General features: G+C 40.1%; 1 protein-coding gene across 1 annotated transcript in view; it reads right to left on the reverse strand.

Annotated features, from left to right (window-relative positions):
- Positions 1–14,377, reverse strand: part of STK39 (serine threonine kinase 39) — a 267,743-nt gene that overhangs the window by 200,846 nt on the left and 52,520 nt on the right. Inside the window, exon 2 of the mRNA XM_012650804.1 lies at positions 7,154–7,266. Within this exon, the coding sequence (XP_012506258.1) occupies positions 7,154–7,266 (113 nt within the window). The remainder of the gene's footprint in view (positions 1–7,153; positions 7,267–14,377) is intronic.

The following is a 14,377-nucleotide window of genomic DNA, read 5'->3' on the forward strand; positions in this document are numbered from 1 at the left end:
TGGGCAACGTAATGAGACCTTGTCCAGTAAAAAAAAAAAAAGAAAAGAAAAGAAGAAAGCAATGGAAAGGACTTTTCTTGTCAGCCCATCTGTACTGCTAGATAGATACCTCGAGGCCAACTTGTGGCACCACTGCTATATTTGGCTTCATCACCAAATGATGAGAACATAAAGTGAAACATGTCTTTTTTTTTTTTTTCTTTTTCCTTTTGTGGGCTTTCCTGTCCCATGCCTGGGTGCTGTGTGCCATCTGGGGTTCTGCCAGGGGAAAACCCTCCTGCAAAAGTGGCAGAGACAGGCTAGGCACAGTGGCTCACGCCTATAATCCTAGCACTCTGGGAGGCTGAGGTGACAGGATCACTTGAGCTCAGGGGTTTGAGACCAGCTTGAGCAAGAGTGAGACCCCTCCCCATCTCTACTAAAAATAGAAAAAATTAGTCAGGTGTGGTGGTGTGCGCCTGTAGTCCCAGCTACTCTGGAGGCTGAGGCAGGAGGATTGCTTGAGCCCAGGAATTTGAGGTTGCTGTGAGCTAGGCTGACGCCACTGCACTCTAGCCCGGGTGACAGAGGAAGACTCTGTCTCAAAAAAAAAAAAAGTGGCAGAGATGAGTCTCTCCAACCTTCTCCCTGAGTATCTCACAGTCCGCTTTTTCAGCAGCGGCTTAAGTAACCAAATCAAAGTAAGAAAGAAGATAACATAGGCAAAGACTAAATCATTTGTCTCACCCGAAGCAACATTTTCCAGAGGTCTATGCAGATGACACAAGTGAGGCATAAAAAAAGTGAGACGTAACTAAAGTTCTATTCAATCTGGGCACACTTTCCCCATTTTCTCCTACTCTGAAAATGATTATGTGCTGGGTTTCCGTTACTGAGAACATATAAGCCCAGAAACATAAATGTCCCTGCAATGTTAATTTCCACTCACTTTTTGAAAATAGCATGAGATGTTAGACACCTTAGCAAGCCATTTCTAACAAATGTAAAAAATACTTAAAAGTGAATTCAATTAGTGCATTTAATTAACATCAGAATAAACTATGGTATGACTTTGAGATTTTATATTCCAAAAATGAAAATTATTTTCTCCAACAAAATCATACATATTCCTAAGCTAATATAATTTTTAGAGCTGTAAAAATAAATCAGTTTTGCATATAGTATTTAGTCTTTAATTTCTTAAGAATATTTTCATGTCTTCAAAATATCCAAAAATTTTTCATTTCTAATCCTGCCCTCAATTGGACTATACTTCAATAAATACAAACAGAAAATCGTACGAAAATAATTACAAAGCTAAGTGGCAAGAGCCAAATGACAGTACAAAACTTAATGGCTAAGACCTATAGTGCTCAAAATAGTATTAATATATTCAGTAAAGTAGGCTTACCGTTTAATGCCATATCCTTAGTATAAAGGACTCTACAACAAACAGCCAAATGCAATTTTTTACCACATATGATGCAGAATGAGCTGGGATATGAATAATTAATTTACTAATTTGAAAACTCCTAAGTTCGAAAAGATGGAAAAATGCTTTCATAGATGCAATAAAGAAAACACATACATATACAAAATTATACTGCATTGAGGTCAACTTAAAAAGCTGGAAGCTTTTTGACCAGTATACTCTTTCTATAATAAACAAGATTTGCAAAGTATCAACATAATTCCAGAAAACTGCTAAAACAGTGCAAACAAGGTTTTTGGTTTGGTTTGGTTTTTCCTCTTAAACTTCAATTAAAAGGAAGAAGGGGGTGGGAAACAAACTTTTGACTGTAAGAACTGCTCAGGAGTTTCCAAATATTATAATTTAACTTAAAAAGGATAACAGCAGGTATGTCAGATAGTGGTTAGAGATAACTATTCCTCTCAAATGATCATTAAGCCAAGTAAATATCTAGAGCTGTATTCTCCAAAACAACCTACAAAGCATAGCTAACTCATTCAAGGGAAGGGGAAGGAAAGGGGAAGGAAAGGGGAGGGAAGGGAAGGGAAGGGCAGGGAAGGGGAAGGGAAGAAAAGGGAAGGGGAAGGGAAGGGAAAGGGCAATAGCAGATAAAGAGAAAGGAGAAATAATAAAATAACACTGGCAAAAAGCAAAATGAGGGCAGTAGCTTTGTTCTGATGAAAAAGTTCTTGCTTTATCTACAAACACTGCCTGTGAGATAGAGCAAAATACCTTTATAAAGATGATACAGGAAAAAAGGGCAGATGCCAGTACTTGTCCAGTTCAAGGCTTTTTAATGACTGGGAAATTCTTTCATTACGTACATAGGAGAAGTGATGGCACACTGTGTATCCAAATCTAAGAATTTACAGTGGACTTTTATTGTCACACCATAATACGAGAGTGACTTGACTCTCTCCTAAATTATAATGCATCATTTGATAGTAATCAGTATTTTTGTTCAAGTGATTTTAAAAAGAGATTTGTTAAAAGAATGAATTTTTAAATACACAAAATCATAGAGCTTTGGTGATGAAAATAAATTTTTGCCATAATTCCTCACTGAACGAATGAGGACACTGAGGACCAGAGGTGAAACTGATTCTCCAGAGTCATTGGTAAGCCCTTCTGCAGAGCAGTCAAGCAAAGAAAGCAGGTCCCCTAACCCAGGGAGCTCTTGTCCCTCTCTCACAATGTTCAACATTCATCACTTTTCTATAGCCATTGTTTTTTTGAAACGACTTTGTTCACATATGTCATCCATCATAAACTATTTTAATGAGCATTACATAATTTCATAATGTAATCATAGAACTATTTTTTTTCTTTTTTTTTGTTAAAGAAACAAGTACTTTGCCTAGTCCCTGGGCCATGTTTTCTCCTATGAGTATAGCTCTCCCACACTTGAGAATTAAACTCTAAGTTTTGATGGCACTGATGTATGTGTAGTGATAAGGAAATAAGGCTGAGTTTTCTGTGACTAGGTACCAAAGGCAGACTAAAAATATAACAACTTTCAAGTCTAGAGAAAAAAACTTAGAGGGATGTAGTTAAAGTCTAAAAATCACAAAGTCAAGTAAGGTGATAAACCAAAATGTTCATCAATCCCTGGGTAAAATACAGTAGAGTACCCTGAAGGTCAGAAAGTGGGTTTAGGGTAAATAAAACAAAAGACTATGTTATATTTATGGAATTCATTTTGTCACCTGGTGGTGGAGGCTGAAAAGACAGAAGACTTCAAACAAGGTAGATTAATTCTTCACTCATGTAATGGATTTCAAGGGAGCCCAAGTGTGCCCTAGGGTAGCATCCCTAACCTTTGAGGTTGACCACAAACCAGAGAACCATACTCTTGCAAGAAACCTCAAGGCCATCTTCACATAGAATATACTATTCTACAAGACAATGGGTCAGACTCATTTAGCAAGTCTTAATTCCTACTGGAAAGCAAGAACTCCCTCAATGGACTACACATTAGAGTATAATAACCTGTCCATCAACCTGCTAAGCCATTTCCAAGCAAACAGAAAAGGTACAGAAAGATATCTCCAGCTCAAAAGTCTAACCAACCCAAAACAAAAATGAAAAGACTTGTTTACTAGTTTATGGGCTCGCCAAGGAACGGGAACCCTCTTTGTTCTCCCCTCATTTATCTCGGTGTCTAGCATCTAGTAGGGTTTAATAATTATGGTGTTAACAAGTTCTGCTCTAAAACTATAAATATCTCCCAGAGGGTGTTAAACTAATTATAATTAGTCATTTATACCATGGTGGGCTTGACAGATGTGGGATTAACAAATCTTAGAAATCACTGAAACAACTATGTCGTGATGGTCGGGAATATGGAATAAACCAGCAACATCTCCTTGGCCCCTGGAAAATTAACCACTAAGATCATTATACCCAGAGATCAGGATACAGTTAAAGGCCAAACTCAAAAACATGTATGAAAATTCAAAATAATGCATAGAAAAGCATTAGTTTAGATTAATTAAATGCTATTAACATCATACCAGGGAAAACATTTATTCTAGAGTGTTCTAATCTAGTTGCTGTTAAACTACTAATAAAATGAATTTTTAGTGAGCATATAGCCTTGTACTCCCATATACACATCCAAAACTCATCCATTTTATGGGCCTAAGCCTAATACAGAAACTCAGTATTTACCAAATAGATAAATAAATGCCTATTAGATCTGTAACCAACTTATCTTCGCAGAGTATTACAGCACTCGTTTCAACAGTATAAATTTAAATAATCAATTATTAACACTAATGATCTCATGTAACATTTCTTCTCCTCCCTTCCTTCTCAGAGAAGTTGACACCATAATTAGTACTGTGCTTCAGAAACCACGACCACTTGACTCCTACTTCAGCAAAACCTGGAACCAACTCCACGACAGAAGGAAAATCTACTGCCAGCCTCCGCCACATAAAGAAACGGAGTCCAGGGCCAGTTGTCTAAAACTGTTGTGTGTTGTCATTCTGACCTGCATGTGCAAATCCTGCCTTACTACGGGACAAGAGGGGTGGGGACGGGGTGGGCAGCTGGGGGTCGGGAGGTGAGACAGTTTCATCAGGGAGACAGAGGTTCCAATGGCCAGCAAATAGTTGATAATTGTGACTTCTGTGACATAACACTCTCACAAGACAGAGATCCCAGTGGCCATTGTTTCTTTTAAGAACAATGGTTTCCAGTTAACACATGGTACAGTCTGTGAGATGATGCAGTGCACTGACCTGTGTATAATACACACTCATGGAATTAAAGGATTACTAGGATACCAGATGTCCAAACACTGCCAAAATGCGAACCCACCAAAATAATGGAACTGCAAGCAACAGCAGTATCAGAAGTTGAAAGGGCGACAGCAACTTTGCTCCACACAATCTCATGTGCCAATAAGCAGGCAACAAAAGCCTGGCAACATTAGGCTGCCAATACTGTAAACTCCATTTCTTTTTGTTTGAAAAGAGCCTGAGAGTAGTACCTCCTGAAGAATCACAGCCATTCTTCCCCTCTCTAAATATATCAAGACACCAAAAGGTCAAAGGTTCAAGGTTAAGGAAAGATCAAAGCAATAAATCCATACATCTTTTTAAATGAAAAATAATTATGCATACATGCTATATACTGTTACAACATGGGCACTGAGAAAAAAAGAGAGAAATAAATTAATATTAATATGTACTCATAAATCCTAAGACTTCAGACTAATGGAGGAAGTACAAAGCCACAAAAGCACCAGTCCTTGGACAGACAGCTCTGCCTAAGTTACAAGTACCTCCAAATGACACTGCTGTGCTTGCCAGTCTCACAGGAACAAAGGAAAGGGACTGCAATGACAGCCTTCTTGCTGACCCTCCACCAGACCCTTACACAGCTACTGTCACTGTCGGCTGACAGCTGATGACAAGCCAGCAAAGGGAAACATGAAGGCCATGGGCAACTGGAGGCTTGGTAGAGACCTGAGGCCACAGCAACAGCCCAGAAGGTTGGCTCCAGAGCTGTCAGGCACAAGCACACACAAGCCTTACACATACTCTGCATCGAAAGTCTGCTGGTGGCAGAAAGGTAGCTGTGAGACCTCTACTAGAGCATCACAATCATGGGCAAATCCTTGAGTGATATTTCTAAACAGTGCATAAGCTTAAATGCATACTCCAAATTAAAAAAAAAGTTAATGTACACTTATGCATAGCCACAGAATTTCAGGATTCCTAAAGGGATAGACATCTTCCAATTCAACTCTCTCTTTAAATAGCACAGAGCTGTTAGGGAACTCAACTAAAGTTTAAAAAAACAAGTTAGTGGAAGAAGCAGGACCCAACAGTTTACTCAAAGCTTTTTCCAACTCGGGGAAAAGTGACCTTGAAAACTAGTTGGATGACAAAGGCACAATTTTATTGGTCACCAAGACAGCAAGCACCAGAGAAGCAGCACACAGTAGTAATTTCTGTAAGAGCAAAAGCACAAGCTGAAATTTTGAGGAGGGCAAAAACCTTAAATGCAAGCAAATTTTAAAAATTAACATTAAACTTAATTAACATTAAATTGCTTTCATCTGAGTTTTAGCTGGCAATCTATTGCTTCAATGCAATTAAATCTATGCATTGTGTAGCCTACTTTAAAACGTAAGGCCAAACAGATCTGGAAAAGTACAGCTTTATACTTGTACATAATTTATACTATAGTGTACTGTAATTAAGCCTGAAATAAAAGCTATATTCTGAGTAAAGACAAAAAGCTCTTGTTAATGACATTCCACTCGCAATGGAGAATGTGACAAAAGGCTTCTTCATTTGGAGCCAACTGTCATTATACTTTGTAGCTTGTATGGAGCTATTGGACTAATATTTGTACTGGGATTAGCGTTGGGATAACCAATCGGTTAACTCCGCCACTGCAGTTTTCTATTATCCTCAAATAAATGGCCAAAAGGAAGAAAAGAAAATTGGCAGGTAGAACGACAACTATATTTATGAGATTAAACTCTCAAACCCTTCACAGTTTGCCGGGCAACTAATAACCATTTGCCAAGCTGTTCATTTAATAATGAGTCAGCTAAGCCAAAAGCAAATGTTCCTTCAACCAACCAGTGTTACTCCAGTCATATCCACATTGACAAGCCCCAATTATTTCTGTAACGAACTTCATTTAGAGTAAGAAGTACAAATTGCCATCTAAGAAAAACAAATGCTCTCATTAGCCAAATGCAAGCTAGATTGCATTTTTAAAAAATAACTCAAATTTATGTGATTTTGTAATTTATGAAAGCCAAATTCAACAACAAATAGCATGGGGAGTAGTTCCTATTTCTGTCACTTTCTATACCAAGAGCCAGAAGCTTACCACCCAAAACTGTAGTCAGTAATCCCACAATCTTAGGTCATCTGACAGAACGTACACCTTTGATAAATACAGTGGAATGCTAATACTGAGACCAGTCCCCCTTAGCGATTATTTGGACCTGGCAAAGTACTGTTTGTCAAAGCAAAGGAAGGTGTGCATTATACAACACAATGATAAGGCATGGTCTCATTAATCTGGGAAACAGGAAGTGGTAGGGGCTACTCCCCAAGAAATAAATATGTATGTCAAAATAGAGACCTAACACTTTGCTCTTCTCCCACCCATCTCCACATATCCAAAGGTTAATAAAAGCAACCAGCAGGTATCCCCTTCACCTCTACTTACTAATAGTTCATCCATACTGGTCTGGCATTTTTCCAAGTTGATCCGCTTTATTGCTACACGTTCTTGCCTGGGTTTGCACAGGGCAGCCTGAACCACAGCAGTCGCTCCACTGCCTGAAACGAAAACAACAGCTGTCAAATGGCACACTGTGCGGTTACTACTCGTGACCTCTTTCCTAAATCAATATCTATTTTTGTTAAAGTCTTCACTCAAGGTATTCAAAACATTACCATGTGACATCTTTTTAATTAAGAGTTTCCCTTAAATCCTAAAATGATCATCTGGAGGAGAAAAAAGAAAAACTGGATTCTTCCAGACAATTTACGTCTGAGGACACACAGGGACAAAAGCATCTACACACAACCCTGCATGGAAGCCATTTCCATCCTCTGGTCCTGGCAATTTCTAACTTCAGCACCTTTAAAATATCTCAGGCTCTTCTTCCACCCCAGCCCAAACCAAACCACTCCAGCCTGAGCTGCATCAGGGCTTCCATGAGACACTGCGACAGTTTATCTGTCCTCAGCACCCTTTGAGCTTATTTCTTCAGAGCTTACTCTACAATTAGAAAAACAGGAATCAATCCTAGCATTGTCATGTTGAAAACACAACTTTCAAGGATGCCAAGCAAAATGATGCAAATGTGTAATTACAAAAGCTCTTGGCATTCATATAAATTTTCTGTTTCTAAGGTTTCATGATCATTAGCTAATGCACTCAAACTCCTAAGAGATATAGTCATGTCGTTACCCGTATTTTACAAGAGCAAAATGTAGACGTGTAATGATTTGTGGCAGAGCACAAAGAGCTCTAATCGGCTTTCTATTCCACAGGGGCTAAAACGCCCCAGGTTAAGGCATCTCAATTCTGCGAATACTACCAAAAATGTCATTCGCATAATATAAATCCTCTACCACTGCAAGACAGCCAGTGAGCGAAACAGCCTGTGCTCAGGGATGTGCAAAGGGGGCCAGAGGTGACAATCTCATTTTCTCCCCAAAGTTTTTCTTCAGATAATATTTCTGAAATGAATCCTCAAATATCATCATAAAAAGGAAGGGTGGGGGGACTTTTGGCAATAAGGAAGAGAGATCAGCAATAGTGTTCCTAATACATGTGACAGAAAGTCATGGCAGAAAGGCATCTCTACTGCAAATCAAGGCTTTCCCACCTCAAGGAAGTGCCCAAATGGGTGTCTACAGGGCTGAAGCTCTGCCCTTTCTTCTGCCCTGTGGCCTCATTATCAGCTCGGGCCCCCTGACCTGGTGACCCCAGCAGATTACCCTAATGCTCCAAACCCAGGGCTCCAACTTCAAGACTCCCCATCCCAGGTGGGCACAGTGGCTCACGTCTGTAATCCTAGCACTCTGGGAGGCCAAGGCAGGAGGATCACTTTAGCTCAGAAGTTCAAGACCAGCCTGAGCAAGAGCGAGACCCATGTCTCTACTAAAAAATAGGAAAAATTAGCCGGGTGTGGTGGCACGTGCCTGTAGTCCCAGCTACTTGGGAGGCTGAGGCAGGAGGATCCTTTGAGCCCAGGAGTTGGAGGTTGCTGTGAGCTAGGCTGACGCCACAGCACTCTAGCCTGGGCAACAGAGCGAGACTTTGTCTCAACGAGAACAACAGCAACAACAAAGACTCCCCATCCAGAGAAGCCCAACCTGTGTTCACTGGGGAAGAAAATCCAGACATACTGACCACCCACTGCACAGCGCACACTTTACTCACATAAGCCCCTTACAAGTCTGTATGTTTTTATTAGCCTCATTTTATATGTGAGAAAACTTGCCCAAGGTCACACAGCTAATATGTACCTGAGCCGGGATCTGTGTCAGGTCTGCCAGACTCCAAGATCTGTGTTTTTGTTCTACTTCCCAGAAGCCAGAGCACACCCTTCCCTTCCTCACCTGTTTTGACCCTGTTAGGTAAGTATTTTCTTCGGTCCTATATGGTTCAACAAAAGAGAAGCCACCTAGAGGAAACGTTCACCTGAGCTGCACTCACCAGAGCTGCTACTGACAGGTTGTTTAAAAGGGCCTTCCTCTCCTAATCTCACCATTCGCTCCATCTGCTGCTACTCCGGGTCCCACCAGAGTGACCTCACTGGCCCTGCAGATCACACCATGTTGGGTTCAATCCAGAATGCTCCAGATACCAGAGCCAAACACTACAAAGAGCCCTGCTGATAACAAAGTGTATTTTCCAGGCTCCGGAACAAGAGACCATCACCGAAGGGAGCTGCAGAGAAAATGCTAAGTAGCTGGTTAGTACTGGGCCTGGGATCCAGCAGAGAAATCAACAAACATCTTTAGCTGCTGATTAGAGGCATCCTCAGCTCGACCTACTATAAATCTCCCCGCGCCTCTACTCCTCCATCCTTCATCCACATTCTAGAATATTCTCAAATCAGGGGGATTGGAAAACAAGAAAGAAGAAAACAAACTCCCAGAAAGGACAAAACAAGTGCATGTAATATGGAGCTACCTCTCATAATCAGTTAAGTCTTTGACTGTCAAAGTCTCCTGACTTCCATGGGCACATGCAAGAATATGGACACGAATAAGAATTCTAACAAGTGGGAGGGAGTAGGAAGTTTTTTCTATTAGAGCTTTACAACTAAACAACTGTTACTGCTTTACAACTACAGCTGACTAAGGAACAACTGGCTACTTCTCATCTCTAGAAAGAATAAATATGAAGAAGCTTCAAGATCTGAGATCACTGTCACAGCATGAATGGATTTAATCATTCATTAAACAACTTGGGAGAGCCAACTCTGAATCCAAAGATGTTCTCCAACTAAAGAGAGATCAAGAACAAAGTGAAAGGTAGACAGCACCTTAAAGATCAAGTCTGACCCCTCACTTTATGAATAAGGAAGCAGGGTCTCGCGAATGGTAAGGGATTTTTTTTCCTGCAGTAATTGATAAACATAGGATTAGGACCCTAGACATCCTTATTCCTTGTCTACTATTCTCTCCACCAGGTCAGCGTTTTTCCAAAATGCTAGTGAGAATCCATTGGTCATGAAATCAGTTTACGGGGTAGAGACCATCATTTTTTGAAGGAAAGCACCAGAATATATTAAGGGCAAGAACTGCTTTATGAAACTTTTGCTTCAGTTACACCCAAGCTGGAGTACAACACGTTTTACTGTGACTGATGATCAAAAGTTTGAAGCCTACTGTGCTAGATTAGGATTCCCAGGATTAGAGTAAATCCATGCTTTGAAAGCAAAGGAGGTGACCTAACTGTATAATTCTACACGACATTTAGAAATGATATGAGGACCATTTTGCTTTAAGTATTTTTATGCACTTTGATGATTAAAGAGGAAACTAAAAATGTGGGGCTTGTAAATCCAGGAATTGGACAAGTGTTAGCAACATGAAATAAAATAGCAGCAAGAGATATATCAAATAGCACCCTGTATTTATTTTGAACAATATTTGATATTTATACGTAACTAATACTGGTAGTATATTTTCAATGAAGTATTATGCACTGTTTGGGGGAGGCTCTTCACATTTTAGGAATTTCTGGTTTTATTCCTGATTCCTATTTCAAGTGAAATAAATCATTCTATAGGATTATGACCTATATGCACAAACTAAGAGAATGTGGCTTTAAAGCCTTTCAATTCACTGTTTTGAGTCACTCTATCTCAATTCACTTTTACTAAGTAATTCCAGACTAAAAATAGCTACTCAGAACCTTTAGACAGTAATTATGGCAATGGCAATCAAAGGCAGGAGATTCCTCAAGTTCATTATCAAAATGCAGACTTTTCCTTGAGTTGACACCTCTTCTCGTTCTCCCCTTTGTACTGCCGCTGATATGAAGGTAAATCACCAGAAAATTGCACAGGTGCACTTTACAGTTTTAGTTACCCAAAGAAATATTTCATGGAAATACAATTTAGTAGTATAACTTCGGATTTCGTGAAGTCTGTAAGAAATTAATGTGAAGAACTTCAGTGTTTCTTTTGTAAAAATCATTAGTGCTGTCAATTACAATCTGAACAGGATGTTCAAAGTCCCTACTCTTATACCCCATACAATAAATTCCTCTTTGCATTTAGTGCTAGGGTAAAAATGTCTTCCTCCTAAATAACTTAATAGATAATAAAAAACACATAGCATCATATTTCCCTTTACCATCCTGACAGAAAGCTCAGACCTAAATTTCATGTTTAATAACAGCAACTATCTGTAGCCCAGGCTTCCTGTGATTTCTTCTCCTTGCCCTCTGCATTATATGGCCCCTATTCCTTTATGCTTAATTTAGTGGTATTTCCATGACATGAAGCCATGTTCCTAGAGCCTACCAAGGTAAACTTGAAACATCACAACCTGACCACTAAATGTGAAAGAATGTGCTTAACAGCCACAAGAAAACTTTAGGCACAAAAAAGCAGCAAAAAGATGTTTGCTTATATTAACTCGTCAACAAATAATAATTAAACCCCTACCATGTGGCAGGTATTTTGCTAGATAATAAAGGTCCAAAGGTGACCATTCCTGTTTAAGTGGAATAAATCCTTCTACAGGATCATTTCCTATGTAGAGGTTAGGAAGGATGCATGGAATGCTGTTGTGGACTGAATGTGTCCCCTAAAATTCTTACGTTGAAGCCCAATCCCTAATGTGACTATATTTGGAGATACGGTAACAGATAATTACCTCCTTTATGAAGGTAATTAAGGTTAAATGGGGTCACCGGGATAGAGCCCTGGTCCAGTACGATTAGTATCCTTACAAGAAGGGACAATAGAGAGCTTACTTTCTCTCTCTGCCCTAGGAGAACACAATGAGAAAGTGCCTGTTCACAAGCCAGAAGAGAGCCCTCACCAGAAACTGAGCTGGTCAGCACGTTATCTCACTTCCTAGCCTCCCAGAACTGCGAGAAATAACTTGCTGTTGTTTAAGGCTCTGGTTTCCAACCCCCTTGGTCACGGACGGGTACCACTCTGTGGCCTGTTAGGGACAGGGCGCAGAGCTCTGCCACACCACCCCCCAATCAGTGGAAAAACCGTCTTCCATGAAACTTAAGAAAGGGGGCCCCTCGCCCCCAGGACAGCAGCAGGAGGTGAGCGGTGGGCAAGCAAGAGAAGCTTCATCTGCACAGCCGCTCCCTTTGCTCACATCACTGCCTGAGCTCCGCCTACCCCGCCCCAGGGTACCCCCATCCCCGTCTGTGGAAAAATTGTCTTCCATGAAATCAGTCTCTGGTGTCAAAAAGGTTGGGGCCACTGGTTTAAGGCACCCAATGTATGGCATTTTCTTATGACAGCCCAAGCAAACGAATACAAAAGCCTCTCAATGTTCTAAGTCACTCTTCCACTAACACCTATGGTAAACGATGCTGTAATAATTAGAAATTCTTAGAAACTTCTAATTAAGTCAACAGCAAGAGGCAAGATTCAACTAAAGGGCCTCTGGAAGACCATCGTAGTTCCCAAGTCTTAGGTTAGTAAGAGTCTTGAAAAGACGGTTAGAGAAGGATTCTACTCAACCGTGGTATTCATTGTCTCTATGATGTTGGACCTAATTTCTACCTAAACTTCAGCTTCCTTAATGGGCTTATAAAAATCTACCTGTAAGGCTTCAAAACATAATGTGTTTCATACCCCCTGGAAAACACTGAATCAATAAATGTTAGGCTTTCTCTCTGGGACTCCTTTCTCCATCGGTAACATGAAGGAGGTAAACTATATCTGCAGTTTATATGGTACCCAAGGGAAAAGAGGCCAAAGCAGCTCCAGGTCAGTACTGAGTTTCATTTTGCTTAGCATCAAGAAGATTCCATTGGTTTAAAAGGGAGGAAAGGAGAGCTAAATTTGGAAACCAAAGAACTAAATGATTTCTAAAGTCTGATACAGCATGATGAGTGTAAGAGTTTAAAAATACAAGCAATAACCCGGAGAATTCAGGAACAGCTACCAATTAATATTTAATAGCAAAACTTCTTGTTAATAATGTACTTTGATATCTAATCTTTAAAAATTATTTTAAAACATCTTTGTCGATCCAGATTACATGGGTTCATATCCTAGGCCCTGCCATATACTAACTGCTTCTCCCTGGATGAGTTACTTACCTTCTCCATGTCTCAGTTCCCTCCTTTGTAAGATGACAATAATAGTTCCTACCTCATTAGGGTGGTTGTGAAGATTAAATGAGTAAATACATAGAAAGCCTTTGAAACTGTGCCCAGCATATAGTAAGCACTACTTAAATCTTAGCTCATATTGCTCCTTAGGGTATTCCCTCCAGGTCAACTGATATCCTGTCAGCTTGTCATTTTAATGCCACATAATATTTCACGGTACTGATGTACCATAATTTATTCAGCCCTTCTTCCGTTGGTGAGTATTCTCTTTACTTCCAGTCTTCGCCCTGATACGAACAATGTAGCAGTAAACATCTAGTACTTATTAAAAAATCAGCCCATTAGAACTTTTTTTTATGTTAAAGATAAGATGTGGTTAATTGTCCAGTAACCCCTTCTCATAAATGGCAAGATTTTTTTTTTAAAGGCATCACATTAGCCTCTAACATTGATTATGGCCACTGGAAGGAATTTATATCATCGTATCCTACTTCAAGAAGGAACATCAAATCCAAACTTTAATAAGAGTTTGGCCATCTCTAAGCACATGAAAGGACTCCTTGATTATGCTTACCTGTCCTTGGCCAGTGACTAGAGTCCAGGCTGGGATCAGGCTTTCTTTTTAGTGGTGCTGGCTGGTGGTGTGTAGTAAACAAAACAAATGGCTTTGGTTCAGCGGATTTCTTCCAATCCTGTCTTTCTGCAGCTTACTCTCTGTGCACTATTTATAGCATGTGTCCAACCTCAAAGCTTACGAGGCCAGTCGGTCACGTGAGGGCCAGAAGCTGGCCAGGGGAGGCCTTGGGCAAATGGACACGCGTGTGGGCTCTACAGGGACGCAGTTGCCACATGGCCTTGGCCAATTGTCAGCAGATGAGATCACTGACTGACTGGTATGGCAAGATTGTCTGAATTTTGCAGAAAAGCTGAAAATGTAGAATTTTGTGTGAGAGCTCCTAATATGATAAGTTTGGTGATTAATTTTTAAAATTTAAAAAAGCATTATAAGCCTAGCAGAAGCTCATCACAGGCTACATTTTGCCTGCGTGCACTGTTGCTATTTGGCTTCAAAGGCATATCGTTCCTTACCCGATGGTCCAAATGTTAAATTAT

This window comes from Propithecus coquereli, unplaced genomic scaffold (genome assembly GCF_000956105.1).
Source record: "Propithecus coquereli isolate 6110/MARCELLA unplaced genomic scaffold, Pcoq_1.0 Scaffold34, whole genome shotgun sequence".
Lineage (NCBI taxonomy): Eukaryota > Metazoa > Chordata > Mammalia > Primates > Indriidae > Propithecus > Propithecus coquereli.